General features: G+C 41.9%; 1 protein-coding gene across 3 annotated transcripts in view; it reads right to left on the reverse strand.

Moving 5' to 3' along the window:
- Positions 1-26,710, reverse strand: part of LOC310898985 (transmembrane protease serine 11A-like) — a 37,876-nt gene that overhangs the window by 3,626 nt on the left and 7,540 nt on the right. For 2 of the 3 annotated variants that reach the window (XM_083834826.1, XM_083834825.1), the window contains exons 2-5: positions 25,635-25,756; positions 24,783-24,901; positions 12,308-12,375; positions 8,678-8,841 (exon numbers count right to left, since the gene is read on the reverse strand). In XM_083834826.1, coding sequence (XP_083690952.1) covers positions 8,678-8,841; positions 12,308-12,375; positions 24,783-24,901; positions 25,635-25,756 — 473 coding nt within the window. Of the gene's footprint in view, positions 1-3; positions 5,904-8,677; positions 8,842-12,307; positions 12,376-24,782; positions 24,902-25,634; positions 25,757-26,710 lie in introns of those variants that run through there. The other variant, XM_083834827.1, reaches the window with a different exon arrangement.

Below are 26,710 nucleotides of genomic sequence, written 5' to 3' on the forward strand. Positions count from 1 at the left end.
AAACAACGAAAAAAAGTCAGTGTAAGGTCAGGACAGCACAGACAATGTTTATCTCCTCCATGACCATCCTACCCTATGGCTGCTTGAGTACCGGGCATCACGAGAGGCAGAGCAGATGGGGGCTGCTGTAGAAGCCAGTGCAATTCATAAGTGGTCACGATCTTGCACTGGGTAGTGCATTCCTCTCTGCTGTGCAGTTTGCTGTTTTGTGGCCAGCCAATATCCTCTGGAGCTACCATTCTAGTTGCCAGCAATCCAGGGGATAATCACAGTCTTAATACCATTTTTAAATTGTACAGAAATTCTTGTACAGCATATACAACTTTGCAGTCTGTGGCTGGAGCTTTCCTCAACAGATTCCTGTCCCTATCTACTTTCTTGATTTTTATTTTCTCTTTGCAGCTACACAGAATGTTATCTAGCTTTGATCCAAGGCCACACCAAGCCAGGAGGAGTCTCTTTTGAATGCAAAGGGCTCTGGATCATACTTGTTGCCTACCGTGCTCTTGCAACTTGTGTTTTGCTTGTGGGCTTGACGCGCCTGGTATGCAAGGTGAATTGCATGTTTGCAATCCACCATTACTAGATACATACTCCATCATTTCCTAACAAGGCAATAAGCAGATCGTGATATAAAAAGGAAGCAAAAAGAACTGCAGTGTACATACAGTATGACTGCAGGGAATGTTACAGAGGAAAGGCAGCGGTAGGGCTGACATACATGCATCCAACTGCTGCTTTGTTTTATAAGAACAGGAGATGAATTATAACTGAAAATTTATATAGTGACGGTCTTATTCACCATAAACGGGAACTGTCCTCATGATAAAGGTTTACTGGTGGGCAAGCAGCAACTGGTGAGGTCCCCTATCAGTAGAAGTGTTCACTTGCACGTTCTCAACTACTGTGACAGAGAATGGAGAAAACCCTAAAGTACAGGTAATTCCATGCTTCAGGAATGCTTGTTGTACTCCAATAATTTCCATGTATAACATTACTGTCTGTTGCCAATATTCCTTAGATCAAAATGTAATAATATCAAATAGTAAAAGGTAGGCCAGCAAGGGGATTCAGCAGTGCTACAAATTTTTGTAAGTTAAAAAGAGCTGAGCCATGCTAAAGAACTATCTGCTTCACCTATGTGGTTATACTGGCAAAAAGTGCTTTGGAAAGAATCTGGCCCTCCTTATTTATTTCAACCATACTAAGAATCCAATATTTTCCTGGAAATTCATACTACATTCAATACTAGCTCAGCACTTGGGTCATTCTAATATTGTATAGCTGGAAAATGGTAAGAAACCAACAAATGTAACCAACAATGGAAGCACACTTTTTGCCTTTGAGTGCAATATTGATGATTTTTATTTTTATTTTTTAACTCCTCTCTGGGTGGAGAGACATTTACCTCATAAGGCCTAATTATAAAGCCTGCAGTCAATTATTAATACTTGCATTATGTTGCAAAGCTAATCAAGAAGACAAAAGAAGCAACCAGCTGGTTCCAGCGCAGTGCCGGAAGCAATTCAATCGGTATGTTCTTGCTGCACTGAGTTTTGCTGTGAATCACGCAGCCATTCTGCAAAGCACCTGTCTATATCTCTATTGGCTTTTTTAAGAGGCAACTGAAATAAAACTAAAAATCTCCTGTGGGCAAAATTCTGTTCTGAGACCTAGCCACTGCTTGTAGCTGGGCTATACTACAAGTATTTGGAGAAAAAACTTTTCCCCACACTGTAAGTCTTAAATAGGATGGCTGTAAAGCTTTGAATTTTAGAATATTTTATCAGCAGTTGATGTACTCTCATATCCACTCACTGCTGTAGAAAAAAGCGCAGTGACACTTGTCAATAATGAATGCTATATTCATCAGGGTAGGGTCACAGCTTAGCTTTAGAGATCTGTCAGATGCAGTGCCCTAAATGTGTATCCAATACTGGGAGCTGGGACAGAGGTATCAAAGAAAACACCACAGTGGGGAAAACAACAACAACAACAACAACAAACCACCTGGCAAAAGCAGGTGTTAACAGACCTGGGAACACATCATGCAGATTAGGACAGGTGAAATTAAGGACTCAAAATTAAAGACACAGGACTCAAAACCAAATTCAGAGCACATGTACGTCTTTGGAAACCAGAGCTGACATGATTTTCAGATAAGCTGAACCCACAGTAGGTACCATCAAAAGCAGGGAACACTTCAGGTTACATGATATTTCTGGGGGAAAAAAAAACAACCAACCAACCAAACAAACAAAAAAACAGGTTTCTTGCTGTCTTACCTCACTAGGGGCTTGCTTTCATTTGCTACCATCAAAAAATGTTGACATTTTTTACCTGGTCAACAGCACAGATATTCATTGTGTCAACCAACATGCTGCAAGCCCTGCCTTGAAGCAATCACTTGTAAGGCACGAGATAATTTCTCTGCCCTGCTCATTTACTAGTTGCCCTAGTTGTTTGCACTACCAACAAAAAGCATCAATTAGTAACAATTAAAATGTCATATCTCATCCCAACCACATAGGGCTGCAAAAATAGTTGTTTGTGCTGCATTTAGGGAAACAGTGTTCAGGCTTCCACTGTAAACAAGAACAAGTTAAACTTGAATATGCAAACCTACCTGCAAAATGGAACTTGCTATTAAGTTAAAGCTTGCCCAACTTAAGAGAAAACTAATGGTTAAATTAAAATCACAGCAATCCATTGAAATATGGCTTAGGGAAAGCATCTTTCAGAAGACGGCCCTGTTTTCCAGCTGGATGATCAGTTAAAACAGTTATTTTGTTTACTCAGTTAACTAAATTACCTTTGAACACACCTAAGTTATTGGTTTCAATTTCCTACGAATGAGAATAGTGACTTGGTACAGTTACTATTTGTTATTAATATTAGCTAATATCTTATTTTTACTGCTGAATATACATGTTTGAGCAAGCACAGAAAGAAAAGGAGAGTAACTAAAAACAGGAAAGCTGCCTGATTTTGGTAATTGTCTATATGCAATAGCCAGTTAAGGCCAGGATTCCTAAAGGAGTTCAGTGCCCAAAGCCTGCATATCTATTTGGCAACCATCTAAATGTTGGCAGGTTTATACTTAACTGCAGAGTGAATGTGACTACTCCCCTCCAAGGGACTCAGAGATTCCTACAGAAAAATGTGCTTGCATTGTCTTGCCTTTAATTAACTTCAGTGTCACAGCATCAGAAAGGTTAATCTTGTGTCCACTGCCCTATTTCACTTGAGTTACAGAAACCAGTGCTTACAGTAAAGGGAAAATAACAGTCAGAACCCCTTAATGACTCAAATGGAACAGACATTACATTGAAGAAGTTCAATCAAGGCAAGTAAATGCATTACTAGAGGATACCAGGCATTTTCAGCTTAGAAAGGGCAAGAGAGCCCTTCAAAATTAGAGGTGAGAAAGCTGCTTCAGAAATCTGATACAGCTTTACCAGGACAATTGCCTAATTTTTCACAGATGCTAATTTCCACAGGCAGCTTCATTTTCTTTAAAGGCTTCCAACTGCAGGTTTCTATGTGCCATAATGTAACCACTAGCTTCAAAGGCAAACTGCATGGTCCGCGTTCATCACATAAGTAATGTTTAAATTGTTTTCTCCCACAGAGAAGACAGGGTAGGGATTATCTTAAATGGGGTAATGAGAGGAGAAAAGGATTTAAAATGTAAAAATAAATAAATAAATAAATAGAAGTCAGTACTAATACTACTTCAGTACTAATGCTATTTTCTTGGACATGCATTTGAAGCAAAGCTTTGTGCCATGCATCAGAGGAAGCATCTTCTACTGCTCCTTGTCACTTTGATAACATAAGTCCTTCAAAAATACAGGAAATTACAGAATTCTCAGGTGCATCAGAAATAGTGAGATCACCTATTTTGATGTTATTTAGGGTAACAGCAGTACATGTAGCCGAAAAAGGATCTCTGACAAGTTTCAGCAGTTCACCAACCTTGGGCAGCCAAGAGGAGTGCTGCAGAGTGAATCTGTCCCATAGTGCAGTCATAGAGAGGGATAGTATCTCTACCCTAATGCTCTTTAATTACGTTAAAGACTGCAAAGGCCCCAGGTACTGGGGCGAAATGGGAATTAGAGCAGTCCTTCAGAGTGAGAGGCTAAGTCCTGTTCCAAGAACTGTACCTGAAAGGAAACGCAGCAGTTTCCTGAAAGATTGCAAAACACAAGCACTTTGGGCTCAGCAGGGAAGTCTCACTCCTCTGTGGTTACATCGTGCACACAACCTAAAACAACTTCCTACTAATATTCCTACATTCTCTCCATTCTCTCAACAGGAATTACCTCCCTAGGGTTAAGCACCCTTGTGGAAGTAGGTACCTAGGTAAGGTAGGGAAGCATAGCTTAGGTACAAATGATGCAATTCTCATTCCTTCAGTAGGGGAGAGTAACCTGGTAGAGACAAGACAAAAGCTGTATACCTCTAATTGTCCCTGTCACCCTGCCCTTCCCTCCCTACTTATGTCCACGGGACCTGTCCTAGCATGCATGACTTCCCCCCCATCTCCACCTTCAATCACAACTTAATTCCTCTCCATTTCCTGATTAAGACAACAATACCTGTCTTTCATGGAAATTTGTAGCTCCAAAATTGGTAATAATCATCCCCTTCTGAAGGATGAATGAATCTTTAGTTCAATAACATCCCTCCCGTGTGAGGATAACATGCCATATGTTGTCAGACGTCCAGTGAAGACACATGTATGGTGATATGTAAGTGCAGATCCATCAACCATTAACATATGCTGGAGTCCTCCTTTACAAGTCAGGCCCTGTGGCATCTCCAGCACAGCATGTATTCACTTTGATTTCATCACATCCAAACCAAGTATCAACTTCATCACTATCAATGAAAATAGTGGGATTTTTGTGTGTGTGTTTTTCAGTCTGCTGTATTGAGCCAGGAAGCCCCCTGGAACTTCAGCTCCATTTAAAAGGAAGATGTCTCGCAGTGCTTTAAATCTCTAATTCTGGTGCCAGCAATGGCACTGTGGCATAGCAGCCCTGTTACTGTGCACGATCAGACGCAAGCCTAGCATGAACAGAGGCTGTGAAACCACACTATGTGAAACAAGACTGTGAGCAATATTGTCACTGCTCAGCAAGGACTAACAGCTCCCGTCAACCCGCTCCTTACTCTGCCTCAAGTGCTGCCTTCCTCCTTCACACACACAGCTGAACCCACCACTCATGCAGATGAGAGCTGTTTTATTCCCCAAGCCTTTTGGGGAAGACAACAAGATTGTTGCAAACACTGAAACGTGCCACCTTGTGCCAGGGTAATGGCATCAAAGTGGGGGAATATAGGATCCCCGCTGTGTTTCTCAATGTGTTGATACATGTCCTGTTCTACTACCACAGGCTGCTGTTGTGGCTTGTACAAGTGGCAAGTACAAAAGAAAAAGCACAGACTGCCACACACATTCTTTGAGCCACAACTTGATGAAACATACCTCAGTAATCCAGGTCAGACACTCATCTGCATGTCTCCCAAAGAAGACTTGATAAAGAAATGAGAATCCATCTCACCAGGTTCTGTACTTTGCAAGGAGCTTTGGCAAGTACCAGGTGCCAGATAAACAGAAATAATAACAGTTGACTTGTTGATCAAAACCAATTCGTGACTCATTGTTCACGGTCAAAACCCTTGGCTGTGAGACAGATGGGAATACTTCCTACTCACTATGAACAGTGCCAGTGATCTTGCAACCAGTTTCTTTCTGACGTCAAGAGTACATTCCCAAAAATACCTTTTGAGAGACTTCCAACCTACCTGGCAAGGGGAAAGAGGCTGGCAAGCTGCTCTACACTTTGCCTAATAGGGACGCAGGCTCTGAGGTGACTACTTCTAATCAGGAAACCCTGAGGAAAAAAAAAAATCAGCCTTGTAGATCTCTTTGGTGCCAGAACTATACAGAGGACAAACTGTGACACCTTCTTTCTATACAAGTGGAAGAGCAAGTTCTAACTTGGGTGCTTCTAAGTCAACTGCGATTTGACATCTTATTCTGCCAGCCTTTCCATTGGTCTTGGAGAAGATAGGACTTTGCTAGTTTCTCCACTGAAAAATATTTAGGTGGACAAACCCAACTGGAAACAAGCACAGAGATCTCCATCACCTCCCATTTTCTATCAGAGCTATAGTGGATGTATAGAAATATCATTGTTCTTGGCTAGTAGACTAAGTAAACTATGGCTAAACAAGAAAGTAGGGACTTCAATAATAACAACACACCTGAAGACACCCCAATAACAATGTATTTTTGCAGCTCTGTGTAAAGGACATCAACTGTTTAGTGATGATACAAAATAAAGACAATATTATTTTGCCTTTTTTCCTTTGTTTTGCACACACTATTTTTCCACATCTATGCTATCCAACTTCTCTGGTTTTCACCCTCCCAAAAAAGAAAAGTGAACTCGTAAAATATCATCAGCTTAGATTCCATCTCCTCAAAGCTCTTTATTCCCAATCCTCTGGAAGGAACGGGCAAAGCAAGATCCTGCGTTGGCAGAATACTTCTGTGCTTCTGCCCTGGACCACAGCCGAAGATCCCAAGTGTTGCACCCAATTTGAAGGTAGTTTTTTGGAGCTGATCCCCACAGCAAACACTTTTGAGTGAAGTGCAAGTTGAGACATGGTGTTGAACAACAAGACGATTAGATCCTGGGAGGAAGACTTACTCATTCTCCTTATCAGACCCTCCTAGCATGCCATGTAAATAAGTGCCTGACCTGGATTTGTTCAACTAGTTAGCTGTGCTCACCTAAGGTGAGCTATATTATTGCCCCCAAATTAGAATCTTTTGATAAGGGGATTATAATGAAAAGGTTAATGTTTTTTTAGAAGCCATCATGAAAAAGTTCTGGGATTGCCTCAAGATAAATAGGGATTCCAGTTGGCAAAACTATGAAAGTTACAATGAAGCAGATGTTAGAAAGGTTCTGCAGAGCATGGAACAATCTAGGGCTTCTCAGCTTTCCTTGGCTTAAGTATTAGTGCTGCACAGGATATATTAGAAGGGAGAGAGAAACTGGAAATGCAAAACCTAGATCCCTCTCTGGACTTCCAGGACCTGTTGTAAGTTGTCACTTCTACCAGGTGTGGGGAAGAAGGATGAACTTTGTAAGCTGAGACCTTCCCTTCCTCAGAAAGTACAGGAGTGCTCCATTCTGTACTCTCTACCTTAGTCAACCTCATTTTCTTAAATGGCACTGCCAACTGGAGCTTGCCTAAACCTCATAGCGCTGTTGAAATCCTTTCAGCAAAGAAAGATCTAAATTTTATTGCTGTCTCCTAGAAATGGCAAGATAGTGTTTATGTTCCTTTGTGTCATGGGTAACAATTGCACAATGCTAGTCCTGTAGTGAGTAGCAGACCTATGTAGTCAGTGTTTTATGGTTAATGTGGGACAGCCAAGAAAAGCAACAGGAAGTTTATCATACAACTTTATCAAAGTAACACCGAGATGCCATCTTTTACTGAAACCAAATATTTAATAAAAACATAGTGATTCAATTGTATAAACTAATGTTTTAACTAGCAACTAATCATAGAATCATAGAATATTACTGTAACAGTCCTGGTGCAGTTCAAGGTCAACTAAAACATCTCTGAAGCACTTCCCTCATTTACCAGACTGAATATAAACAACTAACCAGATAACTTGATGAGATCACAGTTATTCTTAACAAGCATTTTTGTACTTCTTCCAGTTTTATCCTTTAACCAAGGCATCAAATTAAGATTCATTAAGCCATGACCTGACCAGCATTAAAAAAAAAACCACAAAACACTACCACCGAAAACAAACCACAAGTCTTTCAGTCTCTTTGGTTGATGGCCTCACACTATTTCTATCTGAAAGGAAACAGAAAAGTGGTGCTTCTTTGCCCAGAGGGATGTTATCCATTATCCTGAGCCACCCCAATGGTGGGATGGTTTGACTGGTTGGGCCATTAAGAAACAAAGGTCGTTTGACAGCTCATATTTGAGTTTCCCTGCACTGCTGCATCTTGCGCATTTCAAGCACCAAGAGGTAGAACAAGGGGTTGCTCCTGATCATTTCTGAGTGGGAAGAAGCCTGGATCCATCCAGCATAACATTTGACCTAGGATTCTCGTTCATTCAACACAGCTGTCTGGTCTCCCTGGATCTTTGCTGGCTTAAGTGGTCTAGGTGGTCTTAAGTGGTCTGCAAGGAATTTTGATCCCCTCACCAAAAATTATTTTTTCCCAATGCATGTACTGTTTCTCCACAAAGACTGTCATCCATGCATAGTTTCTGCAATTTCAGTCTCCTCAAAGATGGAAGGACCTAAGGAGCATGTTTGTTTGCATTGCTGTGTACTGAAGCACTGTGGTGAGGCTCCTACTCTTTACCCTGACAGGAGTGTAAGGTTGATATTGCAGTCGGGAGGAAGAGCAAAATTGTACGGAGAGGCCACAAAGCATCTGCTCCTGTCAATCTTTATTTAAAAGACTTAGGTGAGCTTTATACAGTGCCATTGATTTTGTTCCTACTTAACATCAGGAAAGACTCGATCTCAGTAACAGCCATCATCATAAGGGAAAATCAAGTCCCATCAATCAGAAGAGCACAAGAACTAGATTTAAGAGAGATGTAATATACTTACTTGAGACCGTAGAAGACCTGACATTTATTCGCAGGGGTCCAGTGTATTTTCTCAGGCCCCTTCGTAAGATCCTTTCAACTCTTTCTCTCAGTGCTTCTTTGCAATCCGTGGAGGAGAACCAGAATGTGAGCAAAGCTTCTGCCACCACACCATCAGCATCTGGACTGCAAACCAACAAAACAGTCTGGTTACCTCCAGCCTATTTTGGCATTTCTTAGTTTTCATCTTAGCTCTTCTAGCAATAACAATGTAGCAAAGGATTAGATACATGCTTGAACATTTCGTACATTTTTAAGAGTATGAATTGCTAAAAGAAATCCAAGCATCTGCTGAATTGTCTAATGTTCCTTAGGGTATGACAAGGCATGATGTTTTCTGTAAGTGGCCAGACCAATGTTATAATCCTGGAGTCTAAAAAGCGGTGACTGATTACATGTTTGGGACGCAAGAAAAGGATGGAACGAACTGATTTGATTGCAATGAAAAGCCGGATATGCAGTACTTCAGAAACATAAGGCAGATGGTTAATTGTATCTGGACAGACCTTTCCAGGGTCCTGTATGTGCACAGAAGAAAAATCTTAAATTGCCATTCAAAAAGGTATTTGAGGAAAGGCGAGAGACTATCCAACTTAATTCTCGCCACCGCAGCCTCATGAGAGATGTGAGTATCTGCTTGGACATTCCTGGGAGAAAATGTGATTGATAACCTCACAACATGCAACAGTGAATGAAACTCAGCAGCATCTCCCACAGTCTACTTATCACAGTCCAAAAGATGAATAAAAAAGGAGCCTTTTACATCTCACTGAAAAGTATGAGCTGCAGTTATGCTGGGACACACGTTTCCACAGTGGTTGCTGTAAATCCCACATGTGATCAGAAGAAAGGAAGAAAGGAATATAATCTTACAAAGGACTGAATTCATCCAAAAGTAATACTTATTTCTCCTTAGACAGAGCACCAGACACTGCAAGAGATGGAGTGCTAGACTACAAACACTGAAGTGTCTAATCTGGCATATTAAATCTTGCTCTACGCTTGCAGATGGCTTATCCTTGGTCATTACACAGGGAAGATAAGAATGTGTACCAAGAACCTTCTTTCCTCTGTTTCTTTCTACCTGAGCCAAGAATGGCACAACCTACAAGAGACAGAATCTCAGTTACTTCGTATTTCATGGAGAGTGAGCTAAAAGTGGGTTGCTCTGTCTTAAACATCATTCAAACAGGAAAGTGAAAGAGAAGCACTTCCAGTTACATCTCACTGCCTTGGACAGTTGTATTTATGTAGAGAAAAAAAAATAAAAATAAAAATCAAGTAGCTTATACACATACCATGTGATCAGCCTTTGATAGTAGAAAAGAACGTGCACCAGAACAAAACAGATATTCCTGTATTGCCAGTGAAGGGCAACAAAAAGACCATGGGTTATTAGCCCACCGTAGTATGCAAAAGTGCTTCATAGGTGAGCAGAAAGACACATTCCTTGCCTCAAGGATATCGTATTTGAGACCGAGTAGCTATATGTGAACTTTCCAACAGACTGTTTTTTCCCTTAGTGCCAATTTCAGCATGACTGCCACTCCATTTATTTTCCAGATATTATCTGATTCAACTGTGGGTGTTGCTTTGCATTTCTGAGGTGTTCCCTCACCTCTCCCCCCACTCCTCTTCCTGTGCTGTGCCACGCTGGAATTACCATATCAACTCTTGCAAGCACACCACACCTCTCAAAACCCTCAGGTAAGTACAGACTGCCTTGAATCACTCACTGTATAACAAAAGTCCAGAGCCAATGGCACCTAGTCAAGACATATTTTGGCTTTCTTAGTAAGCGGTGGGGATTCTTACTAATGTATTGCTTATGCGAAACAAAAAATACGCACAGTGCTTTCCAAAGAAATTCACAGCAATGACCCTGATTAGGAGAGCTTGCATTCTAATCACCTGAATAGCCATGAAGCTTGTAGTAAGAGATCTCTCTTATTAGGCCAAATGATATACCGGAAGAAGCAAACAAGTTTTAGCACATACAAGTCTTGCATCCAGCACAACAAACCTCACAGCAAGTACCTCAGTCTGTTCTTGGGAACAAGACGTTATGAAAGATACTACTTCTCCCTACCGATTGACCTGTCAGATCTTTAAACCACTTTGTCTGCACTTACAGCACATCAGCATCTAAAACATTCCTAAAGCTACGTTCAAATAACAATTTGTATGATTTGCCTAAGTGGGAGTTAAGCCAAGATAGAGTGGGAGCCCGGATTCCACAAACCATGGAAGAACAAGGAGAAATACATTCACAGCAATAAGATCTTTGGGGCTGCTGTCATTAGTCTTGCATCTTTGATATGTGATTATTAGGACACAAAGCTCACTTGTGGAGTGATGTGCACTCACTCAGGAAAAAGACCTTAGTATTACAATAGGGATTTCTATGAAAAAGGTCACTTTCAGTAGTCAACAGTAGTCAAAAACACAAATCAAAAGCTAGATATTACTGGCAAATAGAGATAAAATAAAATAAAACAAGAAAATAATTGCAATATCATAATCCCAGTGATGGTTCTGACCTCTTCATCTCAAAGAGCAGGGGCAGATTCAGAGCAAGGTGACAAGAAACAGTTCCTGCAAGGAATGGCTGAGCAGACTGGAACTTTCAACTTAAAAAAAAAAAAAAAAAGAGAGAATAGCTCATAGGGTACAGGAATGAAAAGAGATATGAGGACATGAGGGAAAAGTCTGATACCACTAATTGCTTGGAGAGGAAGGATAGAAACCTACTTTTCACCACCCACCTCTCCCAACACAAGAACTACGGGCCATCAAATGATCCAAAGGAGGTGGTTCTTTGCAAGAAACTCCTTACTGAAGGATGGAGGTGCAAGAAGTTCAGGAGTCCAAAGAGAAAATCATAGAATAGTAGGGGTTGGAAGGGACCTCGAGAGATCATTGGGTCCAACCCCCCTGCCAAAGCAGGTTCCCTAGAGCAGGCTGCCCAGGTAGGCGTCCAGACGGGCCTTGAATATCTCCAGAGAAGGAGATTCCACAACCTCCCTGGGCAGCCTCTTCCAGTGCTCCGTCACCCTCACCGTGAAGAAGTTCTTTTGCATGCTGGTGCGGAACTTCCTGTGCTCTATCTTGTGGCCATTGCCCCTTGTCCTGTCCCCACAAACCACTGAGAAGAGGTTGGCCAAATCCCTCTGTCTCCCACACCTCAGGTATTTATACACATTGATAAGATCCCCTCTCAGTCTTTTTTTCTCCAGGCTGAACAGACCCAGGTTTCTCAGTCTTCAAAAAGAAAGAAAAGAGCTCCGCGGGGGTTTGCCAAGCAGACAAACCTTTCAGGAAGTCCCAAGTGGTAAATAGCTGGTAGGAAGCATACGGAGGAGCAGTTATCCTCCACAACAGTTCGGTTGTATTGCTGCTGCTCCCTAGGCATCTGCTTATGCACTGAGCAGAATTAAGATTACACTCAGTGGGGGATTATGCTCCAGTCATACATAAGATCCACCATACTGAATCAGATCAAACGTCTCTCTAGCTGGACCTGGTGCCTGGTGAGCATTTCATGACATCTCAATTGTATGCCCTTTTCTTTTTTTTAAACAATCTCACATACCTCACTCTGACTAAGCGTGAACGGACGTATTTTTTCCTTAAAATGGAATTGTGAAATGTCTTGTCCATCTGTTGAAAAAAAGAAAAATACAAATTAACAACAAAAAAATAGGGGGGAGGGATGCACTGCTGGAATGAGAATTCAGAAAAAAAGCATTCGGTTACAAAATCACAGATTACAGAGCCACAGAAACACAATCCAGCCCAACCTCTAAATAAGATTTGTCACAGACTTTCCTCTGCTATTCCCCATTTTAGTTGAGGCACATCACAAAAAGTTAGCTTGTTTTTCCTCAATATCCTATGGCTACATCAGTGTTCCACTAGACTACCATCCTATCCACTCCTAGGCATAATTAGGGATGTTTATAAACATCTGGAAACATGCGAAACATGCTGCAGCAACCTCCCCAAGCATATCCTTCTCAAAAAGGCTTACAGAAAGGATACAGCATGCTGTGCTCTGCACTGCACCTCTCTTGTAGACTTTTTTTTTCTGATAGAACATTTATCTTTGCTTTAAATTTCTATAGGACTAAGGATATCAGTGATCTCAAATTGCAGCCCTCCCCAAACACCCTTGCTATTTGCCACATGCTATTCTCATCTGAAATAGGAAGCCTTGGACTTGTTTTATAACTTCTGAGTGTTAGGAATCAATGCCCAAATGACATCTTTGCTGGTATCTGCTTAACCACATCCTGCTTAAGGCTGAATGTTGTCTCAAGATTGCGTGACCAGTCTGAGACAATGCAGTGTAATATAACAGGGCAAGAAATTCTGCCAGGAATAGTTTGGGATCACTGAAGTATTGAGAAACAGCAAAGTCACAAGTGAGTTATGCAGTTCCTTGTACCAGCAAGACCCAGGAAATCTAATGCATACACCCTGTAAACATCAAATGTGTTACAGGAAAGAAAGAAACAAACAAAAACTTAGAAATGCTTTACAAAATCATGTAAGTTTTTTGTTTTGTTTTGTTTGTATTTTTTTAGCACATATAGGCTCTTTGATTCAGAACCAAGTCTTCACATTTTCAGCCCTTAAAAAAAAAAAGTAGAAAAGAATAATCAAAGTTATGGTAATGTCTTTCAGATTCAGAAACAAGTAAGAAATCTGGTGTGATTCTCACAAATCTCCTCTTTTCAACCTTGGCTTCTGTAAGATGAAGCCTGACATTGCTATGTATAGAATAATTTCAAGATTGAAACTGCCTTATTTTGAGTGGTTTTAAGGTGAAAAGCACACACTAGGGGGAAAAAAACATTCTTGGTCACACACTGGGCTGATATCTTGCTGTTACGAACAGTTATCTGGAATTACTAAGGAATTCAGAAGAACAGACAAAACTCCATGGAAAAAAGATACAGTGGACATATCAAGTGCAACAAGCTACTGTATATGCAAAATGCATTTCATACATGCATTTAGAAATTAAGAATAGGCATACATTTAGAAATTAAGAATAGTTTTATGTTGCCTGTAATTCTGAAGCCTGTTTCCCTCACCCCTCTCTCCACACTTTGGATATTGGAAGTATTTGTCCTCAGACAAAATGAGATTTATTTTTTTTAAATATATGTCATACTATTTGCTTGTATTTCCTGTAACAATTTCAAATGCTTCACTGATGACTGTGTTAGCAGAAGGACGCGCTGCTAGCTTCGTGGCGTGCAATGGCGCGTGCTATCTTCGGCTGCACTGCCTCCAAAGACTTAGAGATCTTTGGGCCAGAGACTTTGCAGAGCACAAAGCACCGTGCAAACGAGAGAGAGCTTTGAGCTGTGCTGCTGTACATGTCAAGCCTCTACATTGCAAAAGAGAAAAGCAAAAGCAGGCTGATTTTACACTTAGGCAAGAATTTGCAATCTCTTGCAAGGGAGGGTGAAGTTAATACGACATGTCTGAAACCTGTATCTCCTCCTGGTGATTATATTTTCAATCCATCTGTATTCTCTCATCTCAGAGAATGCAAGTGTTTTTGCTACACTTGCCACTTGCATTTCTGTAGCAGAAATGTGGATCCTTGCTTCTGCTCCCCATTCTCTTGCACACATTTGCTACAGCCTGAGCAGTTCATGTGGTTGTGTATTCTTTACTCTTGACACGTTCAGCTTTCTCCTCATCCTGGACCACTTCCTAGATGTTCTGTGCAGACTGGTCAGGAACACTATGTCCTGCGGCGGAGTGGTTTTCAGTGACATCAGAGAAAAAACTATTACACACAACACTTTTTTTACAAAAAAAAAAATCTAAGGAGTCCAAATGCAATTTGGACTATCAGCAACAGATACTGTTTTCAGGAAGTTCAAAAGGGATGCTGGAGTTATTTTATGGAGGAACAGTAAGTGTTTGATTTAAAATGATACCAACATTACTGGATTTGCGTTACTTCCATTCTCTTTCACAATTTCATATCTCAACGAGAAAGGAACCTATTTTCCTGTTACACACAGTCACTAATTTTCTCCTTCTTAGGATTTGCCTTAGTTCTACATCACCAATAGATCAAAAACACCAAGTGAAGAGTGTTTGTCTCTAGTTATTCTTACAGACTCTTTAACACCTTCAAACCTGACCAGGAATTTTTTTCCACTTTTGTAACCTGCCATATCTTATTGGGAAAGGCATGCTAGCCAAATGTCTACACTGTGGCCCCTAACTCTCACCCTGCTGATAAATTAACTTGACAGATATGAATCTGTCCCAAATGTACTCTTTTATATTCATACAGAGTTTACATTAAGAGGAAAAAACTTAGAGAGATGCCTTCTGATAATAGCTCGCAAAGATTAATTGTCTATCCCACATTTTTACCATAAATCATCTGGTAAAAACTTTCACACCCATAGCCAACAATAAACATTTTTCTCCAATGTGCCTATAGCTTTCTTCTCAGCCTGAGTCATAACCCTGGAAGCAAAAGTAACTAGAACTTTGCCCAGTAACTAGGTGGGACCCAGTCCTGCTTGGGTGAAGCACCTACACTCATTTAAAGCATTTTGTTTTGATTGCAGCCACTGAAAAGAGATGCTGTCATGTCCAGATCCCTTAATTTCACCTCTGATCACTTGTTTTCCTGGCCATTGTCTACCAGCTGCTGGATGGTGACTACTGCTTTAAAAAAAAAAGAAAAAAAAAGAAAAAAAAAAAGAAAAAGAACACAGCTTCTCTCTGTGCATTACATTTTCTAAGACAAACGACTTCACCCTTGCACTCTGCTTGATCTACGCTTCTACAGTAGTTAGTAGTGGCCAGTAACAAAGACACAAGAAGAGGGCTAAACACTCCCACCTGTACAAACCCAGCCACAAAGGAGATTTCTTCCTTGTTCCTTGCAGCCAGAAGTTTTACACCTTGATGAGCAAGACTTGTTTTTCTATTCTGCCTCAGGTGACTCTGGATCTCATCATTATCCTCTTTTTCTTGTGTCACACCATGTCAGCAGGGCCAGCCCTCTGAGCCCCCGGAGCAACCTACCAAAAGCTTTTCGTGATGTCAGGTTCGGCTGATACACCCTGCCTCCCTGGGACCCAAAAGAAAAGCAAGCTCTGTAAGTGGGTCACGTGCGACAGCGATCACGTTGCTCCACTGTGGGACAAAGCTGACCTGGGCTGGGATTGTTCAGATGTGTAGCTGGGTCTGGAAGTGACCCAGCAAGGTCGGTGTGCCTTGCTTTCTCCCACCACACATGGTTCTGTCACTGCACACAAGGTAAAGATTCATAAAAAAAAGTTCTTCTTAAATCTAGTTTGACAGAACTTGTGCGAGATACTTGCTGAACCCACTGAATTACGCATGTGGGATGTTGAAAGGCATTCGTTAGGTTTGGGAGCAAATCCTCTTGTTGCTCAGTACTATCACTCTTCTGCCTGCCACCAGTTTAGTCCTTCTACAGCTATCTTCATGCTAACACTCTTCCCTTTGCCTTGATAGCTCCTTGGGAAGTAAAGCCTATTATCAATGATTTTTTTAAGTTTTCCAACCATAAATAACTAGAACATGTTGCCTGGTCCGGTGAACCCCTCCAGTACTTTACAGTAACAGTACAACACAAATTACTACTAATCAGTGGGGTTAATCCCCTACCATCGAACTCAGTGGCCAATTTCCAGCACAGTCTGCTGAGAGATCCAGCAGCTGACTGTCACATAGTAGCAGCTTGCTTGGGAGCCTGGTATATCCTCTACCGTTTCAATTGAGGGGTTAGTTGGGAACTCTACCAAGGACTGAAGGAAAAGAGGGCAGGAAGACAGTTGGACAGGGACAGCAAGAGAAGCTGAACCTGGCCCTGTCCTGAACCAGGACGTGGACATAACCATCCTCTTAGAAACAGAGATACCAATTACTCACAGCAGTGGCAACCATAAAGCCCCACTGTTTGCCTGAGGTGAAGAGAATGGACCTGAAAGAGAGGGAGTGTAATAATCTGCAGGCCTCCAGCAAACCAGAAGATCAGAAACTTTCCCATCAGAAACCACACAAAGACAGCATGTGTCATACCCAGCACAGTGGGCAAGGGCAGCGTGAGCCTATGCATCTGCAAACATCATCACAAAACTCTGCACAGAGTTTAATCGAGCTCAACTGCTAAAGCTGGGAGGTGAGTAAGCACTGACTGCACTACAATGAGCTCAGCTGGACAGTTCTTTGAGGCATCGGCTGCAATAGAAACAACTGACCACACACAATAGTTCCTAAAGGGATTGGTCTTTCAGATGGAAGAAATTTAGAAAGCTAATACCTGGAAGAATGTCAAGATTTAAAGTATCATGCTCATCCCTAGTGCAACCAATTTGAAAGGCATGTCATGGCATTAGGGTTTCATTATAGCCATGTAATAGCAACAGCTGGAATTAAGGTCACCTGAGTATTCCCATCCCTACTCCTAGCTTTCAATTGTCCGTAATTAGCTCCCTAAAACTTTCACACTGCAACTGAAATTTTGTCCACTTGGGAAAGAGATTTTCCAAAATTTGGAGAGAAAAATCCAAATTTGGATAGAAACCCATCTAGGCCAAAATCCAGAGGATGTTGGTTGTTTTTCTTTCCCCCCAAAAGTAGGTTTTTCCCCAAAAAAGTTGGTACGAAGTTGAAATATAGGAATGAACAGCTCTTAGGACAAGGCTAATTTATAAAATCTAGGATAGATCTAGGAGAGATCAATAGTCATGTAGTCAGGTTACAAGTGCCCAGATAGCACCAATCACACAAGTACAGTACCGAAATTGGATTCTCCCTCTTGACAACACCATGTTTTAAACAACTACTGTCTCGACCAGCCAGATTTTGATCTCAGTGACACCAGTTCACATCCTGAATCACTTCATTCATTTAATTACCAGTAAACAATGTAGTAATTCTGGATCATGGGTCTATAATTAAGATAAGATTCTACCTTTAATCACACACACTATCGATAACTGCCCTTTATTTCATTTTGAATTCCTTTTTCCACCTCACGTTCACATCCATTTTCCTTGTGCCCATTTTACACCTCTTTATCTTGTCACACACTGGATCTGAATTCAAGTTACTTATTTTGGGGGACGGAGAGTGTCATGGTATGATACTGCAGCCTTTGTACGCGCTTTTTAGACCTTCTGCCTTGATTAACTGGGGGTGGGGGTGGGGAAGAGAAATCATTTTTTATGTTTATTACTTGAGAAAATCTGATGGTATTAAGAAGTTGAAGAATCACTACATATAAGTTAAAGAAAGAAAGATGGATATTAGGCACACTGTTGATGACTGTAGCCATTTCATCCTGGAAATGCTGCTTAGGTAGAACACACTAACAGTTTGAAATCTTACTGGTAGGAAAATCATGAAACAGCAGCTTCATGCACTACACTGCATCAGTGAAAGTACATCATATTTTCCTCTATTTTTTTTTTTTTTTTCCGCTCCCTGTGTTACTGTGACCTGTGAAAACAGGAAGAACTGGAAACAAATCAAAACAAGAAAGCACCTAAGTTTTGAAAACAATACAGCATATGCCTCTACCAGCAGTCTTTCTTCCTTTGGTTTCAACGGGAATTTACAAAAAAAAAAAAAAGGTTTACAAGTGAGAAGCAAGTGCTTTCTGTGAGTTATTTCCTCTCTCAGCATACAGCATTCCACCTATGTCTTTAAGACCACACCTGTAGTGCTCAGTGTAGCCTCAATCTCTAATTCCAGCGCCAAATAAACAAGCCATCAAACTGTCATCTTGCCCACTGTCACACTGCCATGTTTCCCACTTGGCTGAATTACCATGGAAAGCTGCTTTCTGCTTTGTTTACAGCCTTGATCACCCATAGAGGGCACCCTTATTGTGTCATGCTAATCCAAGGGCGATGCTTCCACTTTGCAAGTGTTCCCTCAAAATAAAGCTTTCCAAACAGAAGTTGTCAAATACTCTAAATTCATGCTAGGAGTTTTCCTCACGGTGCTCCTTAGAAATATTTTCTACAAAGAAAACAATAATATTGCTTTCATCTTACAACATTATTTTGTAGAAAAAAGGGAAAAAAAGAAGGAAAGTATTGTCAGAAAATCTCTAACTCTTAATTTTTCATTTAAAAAAACTTTTTTTTTTCTGTCTTCCTACTACAGGCATACTTCTAAATAAAAATGCTACCAGTGAAGAACAAGAAAAACTTTCAGTAGAAGTTCTTACCTTTTTGCCTCATGTTAGTACTAAGCAAGTACTTCAGCGATTGTATGCAGTGCCTAGGAATACCCAGGTTTAAATAAGGAATAAAGTTTTAAAATTTGGGACTATATCTGAAAACACTAACAAATTTCTTTTGAAACTTATTAAAAACTTACTTAGTATTTGTCTGAAAAGTCATCAGAAAGATTTGGCTGCTGCAGCTACTATAATTTCTGTGTGATCTGACTATTTTATCTTCAATTTTCTTCAATGTTTCAGGGACTGAGAGGGGAAAAAGATATAATTTACAAGGGCAGGGGCAGTGGGCAGGGAAATAGCCCATGCAGCAAATGAAGCTACATGATACTTGTAGTGACCATTGCTTCAACTTGCTGTTAAAAAAAAAAAAGTCAAGTTAGACTCCTCTGAACTTCAGCACACTCCCTTTCCTGGGACATGCTCAGTTATCACCTGTACATTAGCCCTCACAGCCTGGTTTCCCAGAGCAAATACAGTCTTCAGGACTGTTTCAAAAAACTCCTGGCTTGGGGATCTACTGCTGAATTAACCTCCAGACCACGAGGTATCGATCGAGCAAACCACATGCGTCTGAGCTTTACCTTATCAGCTCCGTGGAAGGTGCAATGATCACCTCGTGTACAGTTCCAGTCAGCTTTGCTACTAGCTCTTGGCTGTAAAGAGACTGTATTTCACCTTCCTCTGTCTCCCAAAAAACACACAGTTTGGCTCCCCAGGACGACTTGTCTCAGGTCTGACCCCAAAAAGGCTAAGTGCTATGAGACAGCAGTCTCACCTACGCATTCACTACTGCCAGACCTTTCAGTCAGACTTCATTCATCTCACATGGAAAGCTTAGCCAGTATTGAAGGCTTTGTCCCTGCAGATGGGACTGTAAGCTATTCACAACTCAAATCACGATGATCGAAAGCTTATAACTGGATATGAAGCAGAGAGGCAGCCTTTCAGTTATGAGAAGTGTCCTGCTGAAGAATAATCTGCCAAAAAAGGTTATCAAGAGTTAAAGCTCTATTTTCCACAGTAACGTAAGTGTCTACGCAGGAGTTGAAGGAACGATCACAGAAACTCGAGTACTGTGATGAGGGTGAGTAAAACCTGCGTGTGCCAATGAAACCTTTTCAAGTGCTTACAGATGATCAGGAAAATTCTTTTGTCTCTGGGGATCTCTTCATGGGTGTTGAAGTAGCTTTACGGATTTGGCCTCTCAGCTCTCTCCAACTCAGTTCCCCATCTGTACAGTAGAGACATCAGTGCCTGGGAGCTGGGAGGCTGCAGCGTGCTTTGGTTGGTTGTAACTGGAACGTGCTGAAGCCGCTGAGAACCTGCACTGCACCACTGACGATGCAAAGGATGGAGTCAGCTCCCACTGCATCCCACCAGTGTCTTCTGTGGTGGAAGCAGCTAAGGGCACTGGATTCAGCTAACAAGCCCCATTTGTGGCCACAAAGTGTCAGGAAAGGTGCAGAGCAGCAAAGAGCTACTGGGTTCCAAATGCTGCACTTGACAGTCCTTGGGATTCTTGCTTGCCTTTAGTAGCACAAAGAGCAGGATATCTGTGTGCAGGGTTGTGCAGGGACCTGCCTGCCCCCCCACTGCTCTCAGAGAAATATGTCAACAGACATCATCTGCCAGGGGAAAAAACTGTCTCCTTCCTTCCTAGCTCCATTACAGGGACTCGTCAACGAGTCCTTAAAACAACCAAGAACAGGCACAGTCATCAGAATCATTCTGAAGCATTTCATGTGGTATTGCAAGTGCGATACGCTTCAGAGCCACTACTTCTAAACTAAAACATCACTGATTAATTTCTATCAGACAGGGCACGTTTCAAGAGCTGTATCCATCAAAAACTTTTCCCAGTGTTTGTAGTTAAGAACACAGAAGATTCTTTGTTCACTTCAAATCACTGAAGCAAGATGTCTGTTTCTAGAAGAGATGTCATGACACAGCATTGAGTTCAGAGGCAAGAATTACTTAAGAAATTCCATGACTTCAGTAGAAACACTGGGATAGACAGTTTTCCAGGGAAAGTGCCTAGCTATCCAGTTAATGCAATCCCCAGCCACTCTGCCCAGATCCAGCCAGGTAGCTTTGTGTTGGTTGTGGATGGTACCAGGAAGGGGGAGAGCCAAGGTACCTTGTGGAGGGGAAATCCGTGACACTCCACTCCATGGCTTGAGGCACTGAGGGTGAGAAAACAAACACCTTGTGTCTCCCCCAGCCACCCCATAGCCAAGGAGGGAGCCACGCTGCACTCCTACCAGAGGAACATCCATCCACCCAACTCACAGCCTGGCTTAAAGTCACACAGGAGCAGGAGAGAGTAGGGGATAGGAAACAGGTACATCTGCAAGTCACTGGTGGGCAGAGTAAAAGCTGATAGTCACTTCTGTTGAGCAACCAGCCATGTATTGAAGGGGCCACATGCTGTGGCTGCTTGGTAGCTATTACTCTCTCATAACTAGACACTTGCCAGCCTTCTGCTGAGGCAACTTCTCATTAAATGGTTCTTGATAAAGTGCTCGTTTCAAGTCCTCTTCAACACACAACTCCTTCACTTGGTATCAAAGACTGCTTTCCAAATGACCTCCACCTTCCTCCTTGCACACGGGGCAGTGGGTGCTGCTGCCCGGGATCATCCCGGTCACTGAGGTCTATCTAGAGCTGGCTGTCTCAGCTCCTGCTGCACTTCGGGGTCTTCGGATGAAGAAGAAAAGCTTAGGAATAGGGCTTTGGATGTCTCCCACAGATGCTGTTACTAAGAGGGTGGCTAGGGCCTTCAAGACACACTTGGGAAATTCAAAAGCAGAATGAAGAGATTTTGTGCAAGAAGAAAAAACCCCAAGCCTGGTGCAGGAGCTACAGAAAAACAGAGAGTAATGGTCATGTAGGAAAACAGTGGCATCTAAGACAACGCTTGGCCGATCCGCACATAAGTGAACCCACTAGAAAATAGAGGCTCCCTGTGGAAGAAGCCATTAAGGCTGAAACTGTGCCCTTTGTACTCAGCTCAAGAGAGACAGGTCTGGCACAGTGCATTTTAGGCTGGGAAGGGAAGAACGACTGGTCCAGCTAGAAAAACAAGGAGGCTCTGGCAGGCTGGAACATCTCTTCCCACAGTGGCATTCAGTCAGTTCTGCTCTTTCAAGAGAAGACAAAGGGAACCCTTATGGCCGCTTGTAGGAAGCCATGCAAGGAGCAGATAGCTTTCATCATCTGTTCCTCAGTCCCCCCAGCTCCACCCCACAATACATTTTCCAGACTTTCCAGTCAGCCCTGCGATGTTGACTGGTGCACTGGCTTCATCAGCTCTTTGGCATGATCTCGCTGCATTCCCTCCGCCTTCAATGAGATAAGAGAGTAGGGAATGTCATTCGCATAATGGGTGTTACTATTCAGCTGTGGAAACCAAAGCAAACACCAGAATGTTTTCTGCTAGTCCCAAGGAAGACAAAGGATGACCTCTCTACAGGATCAAAAACATTTTTCCTCGAGAAACACCAACACTCAGAAGAGCTCCTTTCAGGGTTTTTCTGGGGACAAACAAAGGAGGCTTCATCAGGGAGGGATCAGAGAAGGGAACACTCGAAGGGAGTTGCACTAACTCGGGTAATTTGAATGCTTCTGATTATCGGAGATGATTCACTTCTGTTCACTTTGCACCAAGTATTGTGAAAGATGCTGCCTTTATCTGCATTGACTCACTGTTTCACAACATGAGCTTAGGTATCGTTACTACTAATGACAACTGGAAGGCTTGGACATCCAGAACTCTGAACCCAACTGGGTAAGACTACAAAGGATTTTGGTAAAACCAAACACATCAGGAAACATGATTAAAAAAACAAACAAACAAAACAAAACAAAAAACACAAAACAAAACAACACAAAAAAAACCCACAACTCCCTCCACCTCTACTTAAAAGACGGTGTGAAAATGCTGCTGATGAAAATGTAGGTGTTCTGAGACAGCTGTCTGAAGAAGTCAAGAGGATATTTCTGCTTCTACAAAGATTGCTTTGATTTTTAACACCACTAACTGGGTTTTGCTTGGGCAGCATCAGACTTAGAGAGAGCATATTGTTGTTCATTAGTGCATGGAGTCACTTAAAAAAAAAACAACTTATGGACAAATCTCAGTCTCACCTAGCAAAGAACTCAGAAAATTTGAAAGACTGAGGTAGAAGCTAATGCCTGAATTAAAGACCACTTAAAAGAAAAGTCATAGGAATGAGGGAAAGGAAACAGTTCTCTGTCTGCATGTTATGGCATTACTTATCTGGTACAATTAACATGCTCCGAAATTACGTTTCTCACTGCTCAACCAGTATTCCTTCCAGTATTTACTGTCACTACTGTCAGAAGTACTTGACACCCATAGAGGAGACAACGTTTCTAAAACACTAGCTTCTATTCCAGTATCTGAATTAACAGCCAGGTTCAGAGGACATTCTGACTGCACTTGACACTGTATGAAATAACTTCTTGGCTAAAATTGGTGTTTCCTTGCCAAAGGAGACTTTAAAAAAAAAAAAAGTAATGAAGTGGGAGAAAGGGATTCAACTTTACTCACTAAGTGTTCTTCCTCAAAGCTTTCTCCTTAGTCCCGGCCTTCCTCCCCCCTCAGCAATACATGTCTCCTTGCTCAGGGAGAACATTCCCTCTCCAAGGTCCTATCACAAGGTTAAAAGCCTGCAATTATTAGGTAACAGTTGTCAATTGGTAGCACCTAAGTAAACGCAGCTTATGTAAGACTCTATACACACAGACATGCACTAGAAGCAGATCTTGTGAAATACAATACAGTCCCTGGTAGGCAAATGGGGCAGAAGGGAAACAAATGCATGAGAGGAGGACAACTCGACCAAGATCTCCAAGGCCCTCAGCAGTGGAGTTGGAAAGAGATGTTAGCACTGATAAATCCTGCTTCTCCAGGACAACGTTCAACACAGCTCAGATTTTGTTATGAACAAATGGCACGTCCCTAAATTAAATGACAGTGGGGAGCAAAGCATTGATTGTCCTATTAACTGAGTATCTGTGCAAGGTTGCTAAACAGGAGGTAGGAGATATGTATCAGACCCTAATGAATGAAATACAAAAAGATACAAGCACAATCACATGCTTATGGCTGTAAAGAGCTGAACTCTGTAATTATCATCTGTGGGGAAGTGTCTCAAAGAGAAAACAAGAAAGGAAATTGCAATGTATCTATTTATTTCCATAGCTACTGTATGAGCACCCTCTACTATTTGTAGGAGAGTTTCCCAACAAAACATACCAAAGGAGCAGGAAAAGGACTTGTGTATTGTTTTCTCAACATCAGCAGCAGCCTGACAGATAACGCTCCCCACCCCGTAAAGGAGAGGGTGTAAAAGCATGCTTTCCTTAGAGACAGCAGGGTAGCAGGAAAGCCAGCAAGCAGTGCCAGGTAGCTAGCTATATGGTAGGGGAGGAGGGAAATAATTTGGAGTCTGATGAGCTCTGTCAGTATAGGCTGGTCTCTCGTGTGCCTGATGCTGCATATATACACGTGGAAGTGCATACAGCAGACAGGCTGGGGAAGGAGAAGGCACAGAAATGTTTCTTGATGTAAGAGGAAGCCGAGAATATTGCAAATATCTACTAAATGGGCTAAAACAAGTGGATTTGGTCTGCCAGGTATGAACACGACTCCCATGTTATCCATTGCCCATGTCTGCTAACCATGGGGGGTCAAGATGCACCAAAGGCTCGTGATCTATTCACATTATCATCACACAGTCCTTAATAAAGGAAAGGCACAACAGTCCCAACTTACCAGTCTCTCAACCCTCTCGCTCAGGTCTCTAAACTTCCCTGAGGTCTGTCTGGACAATTCATTACTGTACCGGATATTGCTGATTTTTACGTTGCCGCTGTAATAGAACAGCTTCTGATCTGCAAGGGAGAGAAGAGGAACAGGCAATACTCACAATGCACCGAGACCCATGAACTTACAGAAGGGTCTGGGGCTGACTGCATAGATGTCCGTGGAGTGGTTGACCTGTACCCAACCCATTCAAATAAAAATTCTGAAAGCTGGGAACGCAGGAACAAGAAATCATTTCTGTTGGGTGGGCTGTGCCAAGTAGTAACAAAAAGCCCAGTTTCTCCAGCAGTTACTTTTCTGACTGACCAGTAGTACATGCACACAGAATCACAAGTAGCATCCTCCTGGTCAGCTGCCTTTCTTCCTGGCCCACTTATCCACACAACACTGAGCACTGGCATGCAACTGCTGGGGATCAGGGCAGGGGAACGGGGAAACACCATGGGTAGAATCAAGCGGGAGGCTTAGCTTGTCACTCGCTTAACAGAGGCCAGAAGGCTCATGTGTTGACCTCATCACAGAAGTAGATCATGAGGAAGACATGAAAGGAGTGAAAGCGAGTGAAAGGCAACAGAAACCACAGCCCTAACCACCCTGCACAGAAGGAAATGCTCCTGAGAAGAGATCTACAAAGATGCTAAATGAGGATGGAAAGAGTGATAGAGAAGACAGTGGATTTTCCCCAAATAAGCTTTGGTTAGACTGATGGAAAACAAACTCCCAGCACTGTGGACCTCAAATAGCACAAGAGAGATGCACTTAACAGAGTAACAGAAGAGTGGTAAGTTCTGTAAAACTTACCATATGCCAGAAAATAAACTAGGAGACCAATGGTGATGGCTGCTGCCACTGCTGTTCCAATAACAATTAGAGCAATTTTCCAGGGCTCGAGATGTCTTATTTTGATGGCTGGCTGATGAATTCTGAAAAAAAAAAAAAAAAGGAAAAAAATAAATATCTAAGAGGTGCTTTTCAATTAAAAACAAACAAAAAAAACACAAGATGCAGATGCTAAAGTTTTCTCCCTTGGTATAAGCTGATTCTTCCCACTAGTATTAAGTGACTTCTCACCCAACACCCTTAAAAATGAAACCATGACTCAAGGCTATTTTGAAATATATGCTGACATATGCCAAGAGCCACAGAAAACAGATGCAGGTGTTTCGTTCGTTTGTTTGTTTGTTTTAATGGCTCAATTAAATAGGTGTCCCACTAAGGACTTTCTTACAGTCCCTGACTGGAAATTTCCAAGAATAAAACTGTTATTCTCATTCTTCAGCTAAGTGAACTCTTGTACAGCAATGTAAGCAGCTTTCAAGAGGTTAAACAAGTCAGTTATCACAGACATACTAGTGCCTTTGCTCCTTAGTGCAACAAAACTGGAAAAAAAACCCATCCCCTTCATTTCTATAGTACGTATTTATGCATTACCCAAGCTGTTCGGTTTATTTCAGGATGAAAAGCAGGGCTGGACACACACACACAAAAAAAAAAGACAAACAGATTTTGGAGGAACAGCGTGTGCTTCCTGTTTTACTCAGGCCAAATCCAAAAAGAAGGGTAAGCATGGTACTAAGCAGTATTAGCTGAAGGGATGGAATGACAGGGAAGGGGGCAGGGACATGTGAGCAGACAAGGGAACACAGGTAGAAAGCCTAGCCGGATACTTCTCTCTGCTGTGCTCTTAATTACACAGGTGCTAATCCAAATTAACACAGTGCAAGTCAATAGGTCAGTATGATATTTAAACAAATCTGCCCCCAAAAGTTTATTTAGAGCAAATTCTGCCTTTGGCTATGAACTCAAAGACATCTTAAGATCCCATGAGCCATGTTTTCTATGATGTTATCAGCCATTACAAAATACAGAACAGGAAG

Source organism: Anser anser (genome assembly GCF_964211835.1).
Source record: "Anser anser genome assembly, chromosome: 4".
Classification (NCBI taxonomy): domain Eukaryota; kingdom Metazoa; phylum Chordata; class Aves; order Anseriformes; family Anatidae; genus Anser; species Anser anser.